The sequence below is a fragment of the Mustelus asterias genome, chromosome 12 (assembly GCF_964213995.1).
Source record: "Mustelus asterias chromosome 12, sMusAst1.hap1.1, whole genome shotgun sequence".
Classification (NCBI taxonomy): domain Eukaryota; kingdom Metazoa; phylum Chordata; class Chondrichthyes; order Carcharhiniformes; family Triakidae; genus Mustelus; species Mustelus asterias.
Genome location: NC_135812.1, coordinates 21,566,463 through 21,586,168, shown reverse-complemented (window position 1 = coordinate 21,586,168; position 19,706 = coordinate 21,566,463). Strand labels below are relative to the sequence as shown.

Sequence of the window (19,706 nt, the reverse complement as noted above, 5' to 3'; positions counted from 1 at the left end):
GATAAATGGGCCTTTTTTAGATTGACATGCAGGGATCAGTGCTGGGTCCTCAACTATTTACAACCTACATCAATGATTTGGATGACACCAAGATAGGTAGGAAGGTAAGTTGTCAAGAGGAAGTGGAATGTCTGTAAATGGATATAGGTAGGTTAAATGATTTGGCAGATGGAGTATGATGCGGTTAAATGTGAAGTTGTCCATTTTGTCAGGAAGAATAGGAAAGCAGTATGCTATTTAAATGGAGAGAGATTGTAGAACTCAATGGTATAGATGGACTTGGGTGTCCTGGTACATGAATCATAAAAAGTCAGCATGCAATTACAGCAAGTGATTAGGAAGACAAATGGAATGTTGGCTTTTATTGCAAGAGGAATGGAATACAAACGCAGGTATGTTTTACTGAGGCTGTACAAAGCATTGATGAGACCATATCTGGAGTACTGTGTGAACTTTTGGTCTCCTTATTTCATAGAGTTATAGAGGTTTACAGCATGGAAACAGGCCCTTTGGCCCAACTTGTTCATGCTGCCCTTTTTTTTTTACCACTAAGCTAGTCCCAATTGCCTGCGTTTGACCCATATCCCTCTATGCCCATCTTACCCATGTAACTGTCTAAATGCTTTTTAAAAGACAAAATTACAACTACCTCTACCACTACCTCTGGCAGCTCATTCCAGACACTCACCACCCTCTGTGTGAAAAAAATTGCCCCTTTAGATCCTTTTGTATCTCTCTCCTCTCACCTTAAACCTATGCCCTCTAGTTTTAGACTCCCTGCCTTTGGGAAAAGATGTTGACTATGCACCTTATCTATGCCCCTCATTATTATGTAGACCTCTGTAGGATCACCCCTAAGCCTCCTACACTACAGGGAAAAAAGTCCCAGTCTATCCAGCCTCTCCTTGTAGCTCAAACCATCAAGTCCTGGTAGCATCCTAGTAAATCTTTTCTGCACTCTTTCTAGTTTAATAATGTCCTTTCTAAAATTGCATTTTGAGTTTCTAATGGAAAAAAAAGATGTAATTGCATTAAAAGCAATTTAGAGAAGGTTCATTCAACTTATTCCGGGGATGAGGGGCATTTCTGATGGAGAAACGTTGAATAGGTTGAATGAGAGGTGACCTTATTGAAACATATGAGATTCTGAGGAGATTTGATGGGGTGGACTACCAGGAGACTAGAACCAAGGCACACAGTTTAAAGAGGTCTACTGTTTGAGATAGAAATGAGGAGACTTTTATTTCTCCAAGGGTCATTGATCTGTGGAATTCTCTTCCCCACAAAACAGTGGAGGCTGGGTCATTGAATTTACTCAAGGCAGATTTCGACAGATTTTTGATAGACAGGGGAGTCGAGGGTTATGGCAGACAGGCGGCAAAGTGGATTTGAGATTACAACCAGATCAGCCATGATCTTATTGAATGGTGGAGCAGGCTCAAATGGCTGAATGGCCAACTCGTGCTCCCAAGTCCTATGTTGGCTTATTTGAAAACAACTCTTGCATCTCAAATCCACAGTAACTTACTCTGCATCAGAGGTTTGTGGTTTCAGTCCTCCTCTGAATCTGGAGTACATGATTCTGGTTGACACTTCACTCTAGTGTTTTGTGGTCAGGTGTGTTGCCTTGCAGTTGAGGCCCAGACCTTCAAGATTATAGTTGTGTGTCCTGTTTGCATTTTGAGTTGATGTTTGTAGAGTGAAATTAACTTTGTATGAATCTTAGTGATAATTGGTCTCAGTTGAATCCTATTAGACCAAGACCATCTGTCTTCTGACTTCAACATTCAGGATCCCAAGTTATTTTCAAAAAAAGGCAGTGAGTTCTCCTGGTGACTTAGCCAACATTCCTCTCTCTATTTAAGACAACAAAATTAATTAAATGGTCATTCCTATCTGATTTGTGGAAGCTTTGTGTGTGTGATTTGGCTGCCATATTTGATCGCAAAAGTGTACTTCAAAACGTAACTCATTAGTTGTAAACTCCCTTTGGCGCATCCTGAGAATATGATCTTTCTCTGCTGTATGAGTGGCATTATACATACTCATTCATTTTTGTGGAAGTGCAAACTCCTCCCCCACCTTGAACACAATCAGCAGCTGTTAGTAAAATATTGTATTTGCCTGGGATAGCTAAGTAGTCAGCCTTTTGTATTTAAAGCTAACATTGTTTGAGGTTTAGTCTTAGACTTTTGGAACTCTGTATGTGTACCTATCATTGAAACTGTAATCTTTTTGGCGCCTTAACTGAACTGCATCCATGTGCTTATGAGGTTGTCGTTCTTTACTAAACGTTTTGAATTAGATCAGAAATACAGCATGCATACTTATTCAGGTAGAAGCAAAATACTGCAGATACTGGAGATCCGAAATAAAAACAAAGCACTGGAAAATCTCAGCAGGCCTGGGAGCATCTATGAAGAGAGGAACACAGTTAATGTATCAAATCCAATATGGCTCTTCATTGGAACTGAATAGCTTGGAAGAAGTCATATTGGACTCGCAACGTTAACTCTGTTTCTGTCTCCACAAATGCTGCCACACCTGCCAAGTTTTCCCAGCACTTTCTATCGTAATTTATTCAGATTCTCCCTTGATTCAGGAAGAATGCAAAATGAGTTAACATAACTTTGATAAAGACACATAAGCGAGTTACACAAATGTCCAGGAACTAGAGGTACACTAACAGGATAATTGTATTTGTGTTTTATCAACATCTCTCTACGCTCCCCACCCCCCCCCCCCCCCCTTCCATCGCACACAAACCTAATAGTACAGATTTTAAAACCTATTTAGATTTTCATATGCAAGTTGTGATGCAGCTGGCCTTCTGAGGGACAAAGTTTTCCCATTTCAGTAAGTTTGGGGTTTGGCTTGTGGCTGTAATTTAGTTTTTAACCTATTTTGGTTTCCATCTTGGATGTTTGCCATGAATGAAAGAATTGTGCTATCCCAAAGGCACTGTGTCTACCCACTGCTCCATCTGTTTGCCCCGCACTAACCATTGAGTTTTCTCCAAACCTATTCTGAGATATGATTTCTACAATTGGTAATTTGAAATCTAATCACTTATCTTGATCTGCTTTTTTTTTGCAGCTCCTTAGAGAACTAATCGACCGGAAGACTACTTCTATAGATCCAAATGATCAGATTGCTATGGGCCGGTAAGTATTCAAAGATAGTACTAAAACGGGTTATGTTTGTGGTGAGAAATTAATACTCCAAACATCATATTTTGTATTTCATTGTCAAGGTGGGTGTAAAAAAAATTACAATGTTAAGTTGAAAATTATTTGCAGAGCCACTAAAATAGCCCCCCTTCTGTCAAATTAATTAATTCAATGTAACTTCTACTTTATTTCAAAATTGAATTCTTTCCTACAATTCTGTTTATATGGAATGAATAGCAACATAAAGGGGAGGCAGTGGCACTGTGGTTCATGATGCACCACCACAAACAAACTGAGCTGGCCAAGTCCTAAAGGTGCTACTGAGTCTGGAAACCAAGAGAAAAAAATGTACTTGACCTCATCCTCATCAATCTGGCTGCCGCCGATGCATCTGTCCATGACAGTATCACTAGGAGTGACCACCGCCCAGTCCTTTGGAAACAAAGCCGTGTCTTCACATTAATGATGCCCTCCATCATAGTGTGTGGAGCTTGCACTATGCTAAATGGGATAGATTTCAAACCAATCTAGCAACACAAAATTGGGCATCCATGAGGTGTTGTGGGCCATCAGCAGCAGAATTGTACTCAACCACAATCTGTAACCTCATGGCCCGGCACTCAAAGCGTGCAGGAAGGTTTTTTGACTCAGTATGTAGACAGGCCAACTAGAGGTGAGGCTATATTGGATCTGGTGCTGGGAAATGAGCCAGACCAGGTGCTAGACTTGGAAGTTGGTGTGCATTTTGGTGATAGTGACCACAATTCGGTTACGTTCACCTTAGTGATGGAAAGGGATAGGCATGAACCTCGGGCCAGTGGTTTTAGCTGGGGGAAGGGTAATTATGAGGCTATTAGGAGAGAATTAGGAAACATAGGTTGGACTAGGAGATTACAGGGACTGGGAACGTCCGACATGTGGAGTTTTTTCAAGGAGCAGCTACTGCGAGTCTGTGATAGGTATGTCCCTGTCAGGCAAGGAGGAATTGGTAGGGCTAGGGAACCGTGGTGCACCAAAAAAGTTTCTTTGTTGGTTAAAAAGAAAAAGGAGGCTTATGTTCGGATGAGACGTGAGCACTCGGGTAGTGCACTAGAAAGCTTTAGATTGGCTAAGAGGGAGTTGAAGAGCGAGCTTAGAAGGGCTAAAAGGGGACATGAGAAGACTTTGGCGGATAGGGTTAAAGAGAATCCTAAGGCGTTCTATAGGTATGTCAAGAACAGAAGGTTGGTTAGGGCAAGTTTAGGGCCAGTTATAGATGGCAGAGGGAAGTTATGTGTGGAACCGGAGGAGATTGGTGAAGCATTGAACCAATATTTCTCTTCGGTGTTCACGCAAGGGGACATGAATATAGCTGAGGAGGACACTGGGTTGCAGGGGAGTAGAATAGACAGTATTACAGTTGATAAGGAGGATGTGCAGGATATTCTGGAGGGTCTGAAAATAGATAAATCCCCTGGTCCGGATGGGATTTATCCAAGGATTCTCTGGGAGGCAAGAGAAGTGATTGCAGAGCCTCTGGCTCTGATCTTCAGGTCGTCGTTGGCCTCTGGTATAGTACCAGAAGATTGGAGGTCAGCGAATGTTGTCCCATTGTTTAAGAAGGGGAACAGAGACTTCCCCGGGAATTATAGACCGGTGAGTCTCACTTCTGTTGTCGGCAAGATGTTGGAAAAAATTATAAGGGATAGGATTTATAGTTATTTGGAGAGTAATGAATTGATAGGTGATAGTCAGCATGGTTTTGTGGCAGGTAGGTCGTGCCTTACTAACCTTATTGAGTTTTTTGAGAAAGTGACCAAGGAGGTGGATGGGGGCAAGGCAGTGGACGTGGTATATATGGATTTTAGTAAGGCGTTTGATAAGGTTCACCATGGTAGGCTTCTGCAGAAAATGCAGATGTATGGGATTGGGGGTGATCTAGGAAATTGGATCAGGAATTGGCTAGCGGATAGGAAACAGAGGGTGGTGGTTGATAGTAAATATTCATCATGGAGTGCGGTTACAAGTGGTGTACCTCAGGGATCTGTTTTGGGGCCACTGCTGTTTGTAATATTTATTAATGATCTGGATGAGGGTATAGTTGGGTGGATTAGCAAATTTGCTGATGACACCAAAGTCGGTGGTGTGGTAGACAGTGAGGAAGGGTGTCGTAGTTTGCAGGAAGACTTAGACAGGTTGCAAAGTTGGGCCGAGAGGTGGCGGATGGAGTTTAATGCGGAGAAGTGTGAGGTAATTCACTTTGGTAGGAATAACAGATGTGTTGAGTATAGGGCTAACGGGAGGACTTTGAATAGTGTGGAGGAGCAGAGGGATCTAGGTGTATGTGTGCATAGATCCCTGAAAGTTGGGAATCAAGTAGATAAGGTTGTTAAGAAGGCATATGGTGTCTTGGCGTTTATTGGTAGGGGGATTGAATTTAGGAGTCGTAGCGTTATGTTGCAACTGTACACAACTCTGGTGCGGCCGCACTTGGAGTACTGTGTGCAGTTCTGGTCCCCACATTACAGGAAGGATGTGGAGGCTTTGGAGAGGGTGCAGAGGAGGTTTACCAGGATGTTGCCTGGTATGGAGGGGCGATCCTATGAGGAGAGGCTGAGGGATTTGGGATTGTTTTCGCTGGAAAGGCGGCGGCTAAGAGGGGATCTTATTGAAACATATAAGATGATTAGAGGTTTAGATAGGGTGGATAGTGATAGCCTTTTTCCTCTGATGGAGAAATCCAGCACGAGGGGGCATGGCTTTAAATTGAGGGGGGGTAGTTATAGAACGGATGTCAGGGGTAGGTTCTTTACCCAGAGGGTGGTGAGGGATTGGAATGCCCTGCCAGCATCAGTAGTAAATGCGCCTAGTTTGGGGGCGTTTAAGAGATCCGTAGATAGGTTCATGGACGAAAAGAAATTGGTTTAGGTTGGAGGGTCACAGTTTTTTTTTTTAACTGGTCGGTGCAACATCGTGGGCCGAAGGGCCTGTTCTGCGCTGTAATGTTCTATGTTCTATGTTCTACTATTACCACCAAGCCAAGGGATCAATCCTTGGTTCAATGAGGAGGGCATGCCAGGAGCAGCACCAGGTATACCTAAAAATGAGGTGTCAACCTGGGGAAGCTATAACACAGGACTACCTGTGTGCCAAATAGCATAAGCAGCAAGTAATAGACAGAGCTAAGCAATTCCAAAACCAACAGATCAGATCTAAGCTCTGCAGTCCTAGCACACCCAATCATGAAATAACTATGCATGCAATCAATTCTGTATTTTACATGTACAAATGCATGGACTAAATATTTCTGATGGTATTGTTAATTATTTTTTCCAACTGAGCAAATGCACTGCGCAGTGTAGTGCAAAGCAATAATAACAGAAGGTCCAGGAGTTGATTCCTGACCTGTGCTGAGTTAGCTGATCACAGTTGGGGATCTAATACCGTACAGTTGACATCGGTGTTCCAGGGCTGAACAGAGGCAAGATTAGCCAGGGCTTCCATTTCTGAGGGCTATCCTGTTCCCTTTCTGGAAAGTGAGAGTTTTGCTTAACAGCAGAACGATGCTGTTACAGTTATAATCTATCTTCCTGCTACTGCCGCTTACTATCTAGACATGAAGATTAGCTACTGAAAATGCTGGCAATACTCAGCAGGTGAGGAAGCAACTGTGAAGAGAGAAGCAGAATCAACGTTTCAACTTGATCGTCTTGTCATAAAGTCATTGACCTGAGACATTTAACAGGACTCAATTTTAACCCATTCAAATCCCATCCACTCGCGCAGTTAAGGTTAAATCAAAATCAAGCTGCCTGGCCCGCTAAGTATTTCTTGAATTTTGTTTCCAACTCAGATGTGCGTCATCTGTCGTATTTTACTTTTGTGTATGATTGATTACTCACTTGGGTCTCTGCTATCTTTGAAACCATTCCCAGCAAACGTCGCTGTCTTCAAAAAAAGGGGGAAAGGTTTGGGAGGGAATTTGTTTTTTTCAGTCATTGGAATATCATTTAAAAAGACATTTCGACTTCCTTGCTTGTAATCTTATTTCCCCTGTTGTCTGGAGGCATGAGGAAATTTGATGGTGTGATCCTTATCTGAAATGCTCCTGGAATGGGGAGGTTCAGTGCAGTTTTAGCTGGATCATAGACCGGGAACAGTTGGGCTAAATGGGTATGGCTTGGATTGGCGAAAACCAGGTTGCCTCAGGGATCAATGCTCGGTCCACTTTATCTATATAGAGATCATTTGCACTTGGAGCGCAGTTCCCAAATTCACTGACAACACAGAAGTAGACACTGTGTGGAATGGGGATCAAGCCTACACCTGTACCTATTAGACTCTTCTAACTAGTTTTGCGCGTTTTGCTTTTTTCTTCAGTCTAATTCTAACAATCTTTTGTTCCTTCATTTAGACAATGGCTCACTATTCAGAAACTACGAAGTAAGATTAAGAAAAAAGTGGATACCAGAGCAAGCAAGGGCAGAAAAGTAAGGTAAGTATATCACAGTGATTTCACTCCAAGAACTTAACACTGAGGTCCATTAGAAATACCCAGAGTGGTATTCTAGTCAAATTATCGAAAAGGGGGGCATAATAATGACTGTATTTAGATGGATGCATTAGCTTCTATAACTATGTACAGCTTTTCTCCCTTTTTATTTTGTTGATTCTTTCTCTTTTTATTTTCTCTGCTTCCTTCACCTTTATCGCCCCTCCCCAAAAGCTTGTATTCAAAATAAAGTTGGGGCAATCTGGCTGCTCCCGATACTACTCCTGACTACCTGCCAGGCTGTGTCGAGCAATAAAAAAAAAAGTGCCAACTTTGGGTTTAGTCACACGTTTAATACAATTATTGTATCCATCACGTTCAAGTTTGTTTCATTGCTGATGCTATTATTGGTATTATGAAAAACAGACCCAGTTTTTCAGGATTCTCCCCATCCTTTTCAGACCTAATCACTATGTGCTATTTCCTTGATTTTGTCTGTTTGCACTGTTTGAGAGCACATTTCCACTCCATCTGACGAAGGAGCAGTGCTCCGAAAGCTTATGGTTTTTGCTACCAAATAAACCTGTTGGACTTTAACCTGGTGTTGTGAGACTTCTTACTGTGTTCACCCCAGTCCAACGCTGGCATCTCCACATCTATTTCCTTTACCCAGGCCTTTGTCCATGTTCCTCAGTGGTCAGCCACGAGGAGCTGCAGGAAAGCTTCTGGTTTGACTGGGCAGCAGAGTGGTTAGCACTGCTGCCTCACAGCTCCAGGGACCTGGGTTCGATTCCTGGCTTGGGTCACTGTCTGTGCGGAGTTTGTACATTCTCCCCGTGTCTGCGTGGGTTTCCTCCAGTTGCTCTGGTTTCTTCCCACAGTCTAAAGATGTGCGTGATAGGTTGATTGGCCACGCTAAGTTGACCCTTAGTGTCCCGGGATGTATAGGTTAGAGGGGTTAGCGGGGTAAATATATGGGGTGACAGGGATAGGGCCTGGGTGGGATTGTTGTCGGTGCAGACTCGATGAGCCAAATGGCCTCCGTCTGCACTGTAGGATTTCTATGATTCTACAACTGTTTAACCCTCCCCGTGTGATAATGGTCATGATCTGCTGTGTGCCCTATCCTTGGATTCCCAGCTGACATCAAGAATCCATTGGGCTGGTTTTACTATCAGCAATGAAGCAATAGCGCTCACCTTGACGAAAGCTGCTCACCAAGACCTGGTGGTCTCTGTGGCGCGAACCTCCTCTTTCCAAACGACAGTGTAACTCCAGTCGGGATCACTCGGCATTCAGCAGCAGAAATGTCAGCAAGCAGGATAAACTGCAATTGAAATATTTCCACAGGCAGCAAATCAGGAAATTAAAAAACACCAAAGCCCTTCCCTTTTAAGTTAAATTTTCAGTTCATGAAGTACATGATCGGATTAAGATGGAAGCTAAAACACTCTTTTTTTTAAAAAAAACTTAAATCTATTTTTAAAATGTTAATTTTCTGACATAATGGAGAAATTTGACATTCAACAAATGTAAAGTTCACTGTGCAGGGCCAGTTAGGGTGTTCAGCTATAATTATGAAATTATATGAACTGTTAGAAACCCATCTCATTCAACCAGGCAGAGCTTTTTCATGATTTTTATTGTCAGACTGGGCAATGTAAAAATTTTGTCACTGGTTGCTGAGGAACTGCGTTTTGTGAGGTTTGGGGGAGCCTCAACCCCACACCTTCTGGAGAAGTGTCGAATCACTGAAGGCGACTTTTGGATTTCCTTCTTATTCTGCACACATGCAGACCCTCAGTTGCAGACGGTTTCATAGAATCCCGACAGTGCAGAAAGAGGCCATTTTGCCCATCGAGTCTGTACCGACCACAATCCCACCCAGGCCCTACCCCCTCATCTCTACATATTTACCCGCTAATCCCTCTAACGTACGCATCTCAGGCCACTAAGGGGCAATTTTACCATGGCCAATCAACCTAACCCGCACATCTTTGGACTGTGGGAGGAAACCGGAGCACCCGGAGGAAACCCACGCAGACACGAGGAGAATGTGCAAACTCCACACAGACAGTGACCCAAGCCGGGAATCGAACCCAGGTCACTGGAGCTATGAAGCAGCAGTGCTAACCACTGTGCTACCGTGCCGCCCATGGAGTGGAGTAATGATAGTGGAGTAATTCAGTGGAGTAATGATAGCAACACTGACAGTTGCATTGTCATTACCACCACAACGTCCGATTAAATGTCTTGAGAGAATCCTGGGTGCAAAACCTGCACCCTAAAACTCTGCAATATTATTAATTTAAAGGTTAATAAGGACTATATTTTCTGCAAGCTCTAACTTGAATTTTAAAACGTATGATGTCAGTGTCAGACAAACCAGATCCTTAACTTGTTCAATTGTCAGTTTCTAATTTATTGAAAGAAGCAGCTATCAACTTAAATTACTTACTTAGGCTATAATAATCTATCAAAAACTGCAACTATATCTAAATCTGTGAATAGCAGATGTGTACGAACATGTTTCAATGTTGCCTGTCCTCCTTTGCACTGTAGAATTCTGTTTCAGAGAGCGTTGGATAAGCGAGTGTCTGTGTGAAGGGTCAAGTATTGTACATTTTGTTTTGTGGCGAGAGCGGAATAAAACTCCAATCATACAAATACTCCAATGCTTTTAGGACAATAAAGCAAATAAAGTGAAATTAAAATGAGAAGCAAATGGCATTTTTTGTTTCTTTCCTGCCAGATACCACGTTCACAACAAATTAGTGAGTTTCATGGCACCTCTTGACCACAGTACAATGAACGATGATGCAAGGTAAGTAATAAATTATGGTCATCAAATGCATTCCATGGCACAGTGATATTGACCTGTTCTTCAACCCATCACCCGCCCCTTCTCTTGCTATCAGATCACCATTTGTCACTGGCATCAAAGTATAGCCATGCCAAATCTACTGCAGTAATCTTGCTTCTTCCATTCCTCTAATTATAATGCTACTGAAAGAGAAATCATTGGAAATTTATGATTGGCCTGAGGTACATTCTCTTCTCAGATTGACTGCCATCACTGGGCTTTAATCGCTTTTGTACTACCCTGCAGAGTGAACTGAGATATCATAGAAAATGTATGTTGGATTTGGAAAGCCATAAAAAGGCTGCTATTCTCCATAGTGGATAAAAAGGCTGGAGTAATAGCTTTATATTGCAACTTAACTACCCCTTTTGGGAGAAGGGTTTTGAGAGCCCAGTCAGCTTTACGTAAATGTGTCTTCATCTAAATTTAACTTTATGGGGAAACTTACTATTTGTAGATTCTGTAAGGTTCAAATTAATGATATTAACAGGCGCTAAATTAGGCATACTTAACTTGTATTTGTAACTTTGAAGGGATACTTATTCGATAAATGAGTAAACCGCTGTTTGCTCATTATAGTGAGGAATAATAAAGCTATAGAAATGTGGAAAACTTTCACTTTGATGCCCATAAGCAGTGGGGCAATGATGGTTTTATTGACAGTACAACTAATAAACCCATTTATTTAGCTTTCATACCCATCTCTTTTTTTTTCACGCACAGCTTTTGCACTTTTGACATGATTGGCTTCCTGAACTCCTGGAAGATGATGTTAACAAATAGGTGCTGAATCTAATCTTTTAGTAATGACCAGCAGTGAGAACAAGAGCTTCACTTTTCTGGGATAGGAATCTCCTGCGGTAAAGGACAGCAATGGAGATTACTAGTCATGACTCCTTACTAGCTTAACTACTTGGCTCCAACTCATAATGCAACTTAATTATTTTCTTGAAATAAATCAGATTTTTATTCATAAATTTGGGGAGTATTTATGTTGTGATAATCTGTTAATGACCATGGGACTGCTGTGCACAGTTACTTCAAAAATCCATTGTTCTCAACAAGGTGGTTTCAGAATAAGTGGGAACCCTTGAATATGAATGAGTCAGTAATATATTCATAAAATATAGCTTTTGGCATTCATTTTAATTTGGTTTGATTAATGCTGACAAGTACAAGTAAAGGGTAGGTTCCACGAAAGAATAAGGTGAGACAAGTTTCTTGTTACTTACTCAACTCTTTCCAATTAATTGTCATATTCTTCTAGTCCTCTGAAGAAAATGTTAAAAGTCAAAAGTTTTGCCCGTGAAATGTATAGCCAGTGACCCTGCATACTGAGAATGTTTGGTGGAACCACCGGCGAGTGCCAGCCGATAAAGGTTGTAGCAAACCATTCACAATCTAATGCTCATGCAGTAGCCAGGCTGTGAGACGGGTTATTTTGGGGTAACTATTTGTACCCTGTTTAACAGTGAGGAGTTGGGCGCTGTTGAAATTACTCGAACGTTATTGAGAGGTGGTCACAGCTGTACAAGTGCCTATTCCCAGATCTGGAATCTACTTGGATTCAAAGCAGATTTTTAAAAATTTGCACTTTGCTTTGATGTATTTGTTCTTATTCGGTTCATCAGATTTTGTTAGTGGCACTTGTGTATCAGAATATTAGAAACTTTAGCTTTTTTTGAACAGAAGCAGGTGGGATCAAAGTGACATTATCCATTAAAGCACAGCAAGTCGGGCAACTGTGGAACAGTAATAATACTCCCGTGGCTTGAAATACTTTTTCATTGCACCTTCTGGAAGTTGGACAGGCTGAGTGTATGGGCATATGCATGGCAGATGCAATATAATGTGGATAAAAGTGAATAAATATCCACTTTGGTAGCAATAATAGGAAGGCAGATTATTACTTGAATGGATGTAAATTGAAAGAGATGGATACTCTGCGAGACCTTGGTGTCCTCGTGCATCAGTCACTGAAAGTAAGTACGCTGGTACAGCAGGCAGTAAAGAAGGCAAATGGTATGTTGGCCTTCAGAGCGAGAGGATTTGAGTATAGGGATAGGGATGTTTTGCTGCAATTGTATAGGGTGTTGGTGAGGCCACACCTGGAGTATTGTGCGCAGTTTTGGTGAGCTTATCTGAGGAAGGAATTCCTCGCTATAGAGGGAGTACAGTGAAGGGTTCCCAGGCTGACAGGTCTGTCATGTGAGGAGAGACTAAGTTGGTTAGTATTATATTCACTGAAGTTTAGAAGAGTGAGAGGAGATCTCACAGAAGCTTATAAAATTCTAGCAGGGTTAGAAAGGGTAGATTCAGAAAGAATGTTCCCAATGGTGGGGGAGTCCAGATCTAGGGGTCATAGTTTGAGGATAAGGTAAACCTTTTAGGACTGAGGTGAGGAGAAATTTCTTCACCCAGAGGGTGGTGAATGTGTGGAATTCACTACCACAGAAAGTAGCCGAGGCCAAAACGTTGTCTGATTTCAAGAAGAAATTAGAGGGTAGCTTTAGGGGCTAAAGGGATCAAGGGATATTTTGGGGGGGGTGGGGGGGGACCATTAATGTACCTAACCTACATTACAACGGTGACTACATTTAACTATAAAGCACTTTGGCGTGTCCTGAAGTTGTGAATGGTATTATATAAATGCAAGTCTATATTTCTTTCTTTGAAATGACAATTGTCCCAAGTCTATAAAATATACTTTCTCTGACTAAAGAACCAGGGAAGAGATTAAAGAATCTTTTATGGACTCCAGAATTTCAGGACTGTTTTTTATTGACATTGGTCACACCTGGACCATTAACTAATAATTAGATTGATTTTGCAATATATAAAATTTTCTCTGGAGGATTTTGCAGTAAATACTGATGCTGATAAATACACTAACTTGTCTTGTTGTAGCAGGCCGTACATAGAAATCTTGTTTTAAAGGAGACATAATCATCTGGTGCAATTATTGAAGTATGTCATTGAAGGAGATTGACTTCAAAGAAGCAAAAATCATCATCGGTGATAGCCCTCATTTTAATGCATCTACCATTTACTGCCTGTATTTTTAAATTCGACATTATTGCTTCTATATATTTAAACCAAAAAAAAATGGTGTTCTCCCAGGGGATTGTTCACTGCTGTAATTCAGAGACACAACACACCTAGCTGGATAAAGATTTTTGCACATCCAAAATTGATGCTTCTATTGCAGGTGTTAGCAACTCCATTCTGGAAGGTCCTTTAATTCTCTCCCTTCCACTTCGTCCCCTACCTGTCAAAAGTAGAATTGGCGTCCATGTAGTACTGACGTGTAAGTGAAGCAAATAAGTTTGACAGGAGTTGAGCTCACAATCTTCTGGTTGAGAGACAAATGCTCAATCAGTTTCACTGTTAGTCCACCTATCTCCATGCAGTTGAACCTACTTGTTTCAGATCCCTTGCATAAACAATACATCGCTAGTCCTAGGAGTAGAAGTGTTCAAATCTTGAGGTGATCCCCAGTAAAGGATTAAGAAAAAGTTTTTATTTCATTGGGTTTTTATTTCATTGGGCGGCACGGTAGCACAGTGGTTAGCACTGCTGCTTCACAGCTCCAGGGTCCTGGGTTCGATGCTCGGGTCACTGTCTGTGTGGAGTTTGCACATTCTCCTCATGTCTGCGTGGGTTTCCTCCGGGTACTCCGGTTTCCTCCCACCGTCCAAAGATGTGCGGGTTAGGTTGATTGGCCAGGTTAAAAATTGTCCCTGAGATGTGTAGTTAGAGGGATTAGCGGGTAAATATGTGGGGGTAGGGCCTGGGTGGGGTTGTGGTCGGTGCAGACTCGATGGGCCGAATGGCCTCCTTCTGCACTGTAGGGTTTCTATGTTTCTATGTTTCTATGTTTTGGGTTTTTCTTCTATCGCTCTTTTGGCTAATTTTCTTTTCTTTACCTACTTCCCTCCTAATTTTTTTTAGAACCCAAGATATGAACTGAATATATGGTGAGGCACATGTAAAGAGGTGACTGTGTTAGCTTGTAATCCAGTTGTGTTTTTTATGTTTGAATTACTCCTCATTAACTTTTCAGTCAAATTATAAATACGGTAATTGTGGGTGGAATTGTCCCAAAATCTGGCAGTGTCAGCTTCAGACTGAAAACTGGCATCTATCTCTCCAGATGCACAGCTGAGTTTTCACTCCAGATTTTCTGGCCTGCAGTGCACAGAGAATGTGGCGTTGTGGTTTGCGCTGTCACACAGGTGGGGTGGGGCCTGAGAGCCGTGCACGCACACACCACACTCCACTTCACACTCCACACACAGGAAACAACGCCCTCCCCGCACACTCCGCCACCCTACCCCAGATGGGGTTTCACAGAGGGCCCATGCCTGGTAGTGCCACCTTTACTCTGTCAGGTTGGCACCTGCCCGGGCATGTCCCTAACTACCCCGGAATGGCCATTACAACTGATGTTCGTTTCTGAAAAGGAGTAATAATTTGCACCAGCGTGACGTCACTCCAGCTGGGTGCAGAAGGAGGCCATTCAGCCCATCAAGCTTGCACCGACGACAATCCCACCCAGGCGCTATCCCCGTAACCCCATGCATCTACCCTGCTAATCCCCCTGACACTAAGGGCAATTTAGCATGGCCAATCAACCTAACCCTCATATCTTTGGACTCTGGGAAGAAACCGGAGCACCTGGAGGAAACCCACGCAGACATGGGGAGAACGTGCAAACTCCACACAGACAGCGATCCGAGGTCAGAATTAAACCCAGGTCCCTGGTGCTATGAGGCAGCAGTGCTAACCACTGTGCCACCCATGAATACATCAAGGGCACAAGTAGCGGTGTTAATGGCATTAAAATATAGTAAGTGCTAATCAGGCCTACACCCTGGGCACAAACCTGATCACATCATCAGATGCGGGGGGTGGGTGAAGGGCAAGGAAGATCACATTCAGAAATCTCGCCGACACACATCCCGTTTCTGGTCTCAAGTGATTTAGTAGCCATTACAGGATTTGCACCCACAGTTAGCGCAGCTGCTAAATGGTGGCCTGTATCTTTCATATGTATAATTGTAATATGCAGTATACAAAGTTCATAGTTTTGGTAGGCTGTTCTTGTTTGGTATGCCTTTGCTTATCACTGACCTGAGGATTGACTGGGATGTGGTCATCGCTGTACTAGAATGCCGGGTCATGTGGATTTGGTTGTATCTCCATACCTTTTTAACAATCTGGACATGAAGCAAAATAGGGCAGACTCCTAAAACCTTCAATGCAGCCAACTGGGAACTCCGCGTGTCCTCACTCTAGCAACTTCACTCTGATTTCCAAGCAGTGGCCTATATGATGAGATGCACTGTTGCACCTTTCTTGATGTGAGACTCAATGAAAGAAAGAGACACAATCTTTACGTGTTGGCAATATCTGGATAAAAGTCCCGTCAGTTCACTATTGCAAAGCTGTATAATTGAGATGATCTGCTACTCTATTCTTTTGTGTGTAAGCATGAAACCTGATTAATTCAAATAAGAAGGGAAATGGATGGCACAATAGGTTTGGGACCATACTTGATGTATTGATGCGAGCTTGAACCCAGTCTGAAATGAAAATATCTTTCCTTTATTGGCTTGAAGTTAAGAGGGCAGAGTTAGAGCCTAAAACATCAGTAATGAGTGACATTTCATTGTGATTTCTCCCATCCCTGTGTGGGCTTTGAGTATCAGAAACTGACGTAAACCTCCATCTATTCATTTCGTCACGTTCTCATTTGTTTCTCCTCTGTTAACTAATATATAGGAATGTTGTTGAAAGTTGCACAAACTTGATACAAAAACTACATATCGATAAATACCCTAAACATTCTTCTTTGCAATTAGCTGATTATAATGCTTCAGCTGTCAGTTGTCTTCCCTGTACCCTTATCTATAGTTTATCTGACAAGTAGCAATAGACAGGGCAAGTATGCAACACAGATTTAATCAGTTTTTACAAGAGCAATATTTTAAGTTATTTTACCTTTTAACAGTGTCATTAAGGAGCCTCATTACTCTTTTATTAGAGCATTGTAACTCACTCTATTCTTATCAGATTATAAAATGAACATAACTCATGCCACATATTAGATCTCTTGTAAAGGGATTACAGCCTTGCATTAACTCAGATTGACACGGTTTATAATTTGCTTGTTGATACACATGCAGCGATGTCATGCATTTGACCTGTAGCAGCGTGGAGGAAAGGGACACCCATACATCATCATTAAAGATGGCATCCGCTAAAGAATCAGAGCCACAGGGTCTTCCTGCAGTAATTGTCACGAAGGACAAAGAAGGCACTTTCAAGTGCAAGCTGAAATCTAAAGTCTAGTTTAAACATGAATGCTTGAGCATTATGGCAGCATTGAAAATCTACTGCAAATTCAGTAGAAACATTTGAATCTTTAATTATAACTTTGCTCACATCAAATCTACTCGGTCAGTATTGATGCTCTGGTATTTTGCTTTGGAACAAGTTTGCACTTTCAGAATATTGATGAGCTTTTGGTTTGTATTCCTTTTACACAGGAAAAAAATCCTTGTATATCAGTCTTTCAGCATTGATCCAAAAGTTCTTTTGAACGCAAATGCATTTTTAAAAAACTGTTATTAAACAGTGCATTCCTATTCTGTTCTATTTAACACATTTCTGTTCAAATAATGGGCCAGAGTTTGCTGTCAAAACGATGGTGAAATTGATGGTGCTTGCCATTATTTATGCATAAATGATGCAACTTCAGGTGAGAAGCAGTTGTGCGATTAATACCGATATCCAAAACTTGTTGTCCATGTCGCAATGCTTCACTCTTCACTTTGCAAAGCAGTGTCTTCCAAGTTTGCCTCACCATTGACCTGCTACTTGTGTGGTAGATACAATCTAAACTCATTGCAGATATTCAAGACTAGTACTTACATGAGTAAGTACCTTTTTAAGGATGTGATGTGTTAATGACTGCAGTTTTTACCTCTGGGGCACCGGAATTAACTCTGAAAAATTTGGAGTCTCGTTTCTTCAGGTTGTGAATTGTTTTAGGAAATATTAAAATCCCAATTTATTTTTACTTTTCCTTCTCTTTTTCCTCTCAATCCATTATTTTATTTCCTCCTTCCACAAAAACAAAACACTACCGAAATTGCAAATCTTAAATGTGAATGAAAAATGCTGAAAATGCATGACTTGTCAGGTGGCATCTATGGAGAGAGAGAGATAGTTGATATATTTTCTGATGGAAGATCTTGAACCTGAAAGATGAACTGTTTCCCTCTCCACAGATGCTGCCTGACTTATGGAATATTTCCACCATTTTCTCTTTCTTTCCCTCTTTATTTTTTTTTCAGCACCTGATTTAAAATGGAGTTCCCTTTAATGCCCCCGTTTCTTCTCAGTCCTTCCATTGTTTAATCCTTAAAGCTTATTGATACCCTGTCAATTACTCTAGTCATTGAAATCCCAGATGGTTTCTTTCCTTTACCGTCCCATTATCAGCTTGTACTTTCAACAATTTTGGCAAAATTTATTTTGAGCTGAAGTGTCACAAGGGCATGTCTAACTAATTCCAGATGCTGCTACCCAGCTACAATAAAATTTAGCATGTCAGCCAAAGAGTGTTGGATATAATATAATTTTCAGGCCAACTGTATGTATGGCTGATTACTGTGCTTGACTTCCTTAAGAGGCATGGTTGAATCATGTGAAAGAACACATTTGTTAATTCCAAATGCAGTATAGGCATTCCAACATAAACGTAATGAAGACAATTGACTGCTATTTTAAAATTAATATTCAAAGTGAAGTTACATTAATTTGTGATCTGCAGAACTAAACATAAAGGATTTGACTCCATTTCTGGGTAACTGAGGACATAACAAGCTTAAAAGATCAATTCTAACTAAAGTATTGTGTTGGTAGTCAGGAATTTTCCAGAATATTTATTGGCCTGACTTTACTGGGAGACAATATGGCTGTGCTAACGTGGGGAATATCTAACCATATGCTTTAATCATCAAGAAATGCTTGGAACACTTATTTTGTGTCTGTCTTTAAGGTAGAATACACTAAAAGCACTCCAATAACAGTAGAAAATTGAGGGGCAAATGGGAGGGAGGAACTTGAAGTATTCACCATCACTAGAGAGAACGTACTGGGAAAACTAATGAGACTAAAGGCTGACAAGCCCCCTGAACCTGATGACCTGAAACCTTGGATCTAATGGCTGCAGGGATAGATTGCTTGTAATCTTCCAAAATTCTCTGGATTCTAGAAAGGTCCCAGCGGGTTGGAAAAACATAATCATAGTAGTCCTACTGAAGAAAGGAGGGAGACAGAAAGTAGACAGTAGGCCTGTCATTGGGAAAATGTTGGGAATCCATTATTAAGGGAAGTATTAGCTTGACATTTAGAATATCATAAAACTAATGTTAACTTTGCCTGATTGTATTACGAACGTGTTTGACAACAAAAAAATTTGTTCCATCCTCAAAGAATTCTAATAAATTTGTCAATCAGAATAAAGGAAAGCCAGTAGATGTATTTTAATTTCTGAAAGGCATTCGATAAGGTGCCACATAAAAAATTATTACAGTAGATAATAGTGCCTGTTGTTGGGGTGATATATTAGCACAGATAGAGGATTGGCTAGCTAACTGGAAACCAAGTCGGGATAAATGGTCATTTGCAGGTTGGCAGACTGCGATGAGTGGAGTGCCACATACATTGGTGCTGGGCCCCCAGCTATTTGCAATCTACATTAATGATTTGGTTGAAGCAGCCAAGTATATTGTATTCCAATTTTACTGACGACACAAAGACAAGTGGGGAAAGCGAGTTGTGAGAAGGACACTAGCGGCTGCAAAGATAGGTTCAGTGAGTGGACCAACATTTTGCAGATGGAGTATAATGCGGGAAAATGTGAGGTTGTTCACTTTGGTCGGTAGAAAAGTAACATGTTTTTTAAGAGAGAGACTTCAGTGCTGCAGTACAGAAGGATCTGGGTGTCCTATATGAATCGCAAAATGTTAGAATGCAGGTACAGCAAATAATTAGGAAGGCAATTGGGTGGTGGGGGGAAATGAAAGTAGGAAAGCTTGCTGCAACTGTACCGAGCATTGGTGTGACCATACCAAAAGTACTGCACACAGCATTGGTATCCTTATTTAAAGATGGATACACTGGTATTGGA

The 19,706-nt window shown here is 41.4% G+C and overlaps 1 protein-coding gene across 1 annotated transcript in view; it reads left to right on the top strand.

Annotated features, from left to right (window-relative positions):
• The window catches only part of aatf (apoptosis antagonizing transcription factor), a 104,951-nt gene that overhangs the window by 61,062 nt on the left and 24,183 nt on the right, over nt 1–19,706 (top strand). The window contains exons 9-11 of the mRNA XM_078224913.1: nt 3,097–3,164; nt 7,564–7,644; nt 10,394–10,465. Coding sequence (XP_078081039.1) covers nt 3,097–3,164; nt 7,564–7,644; nt 10,394–10,465 — 221 coding nt within the window. The remainder of the gene's footprint in view (nt 1–3,096; nt 3,165–7,563; nt 7,645–10,393; nt 10,466–19,706) is intronic.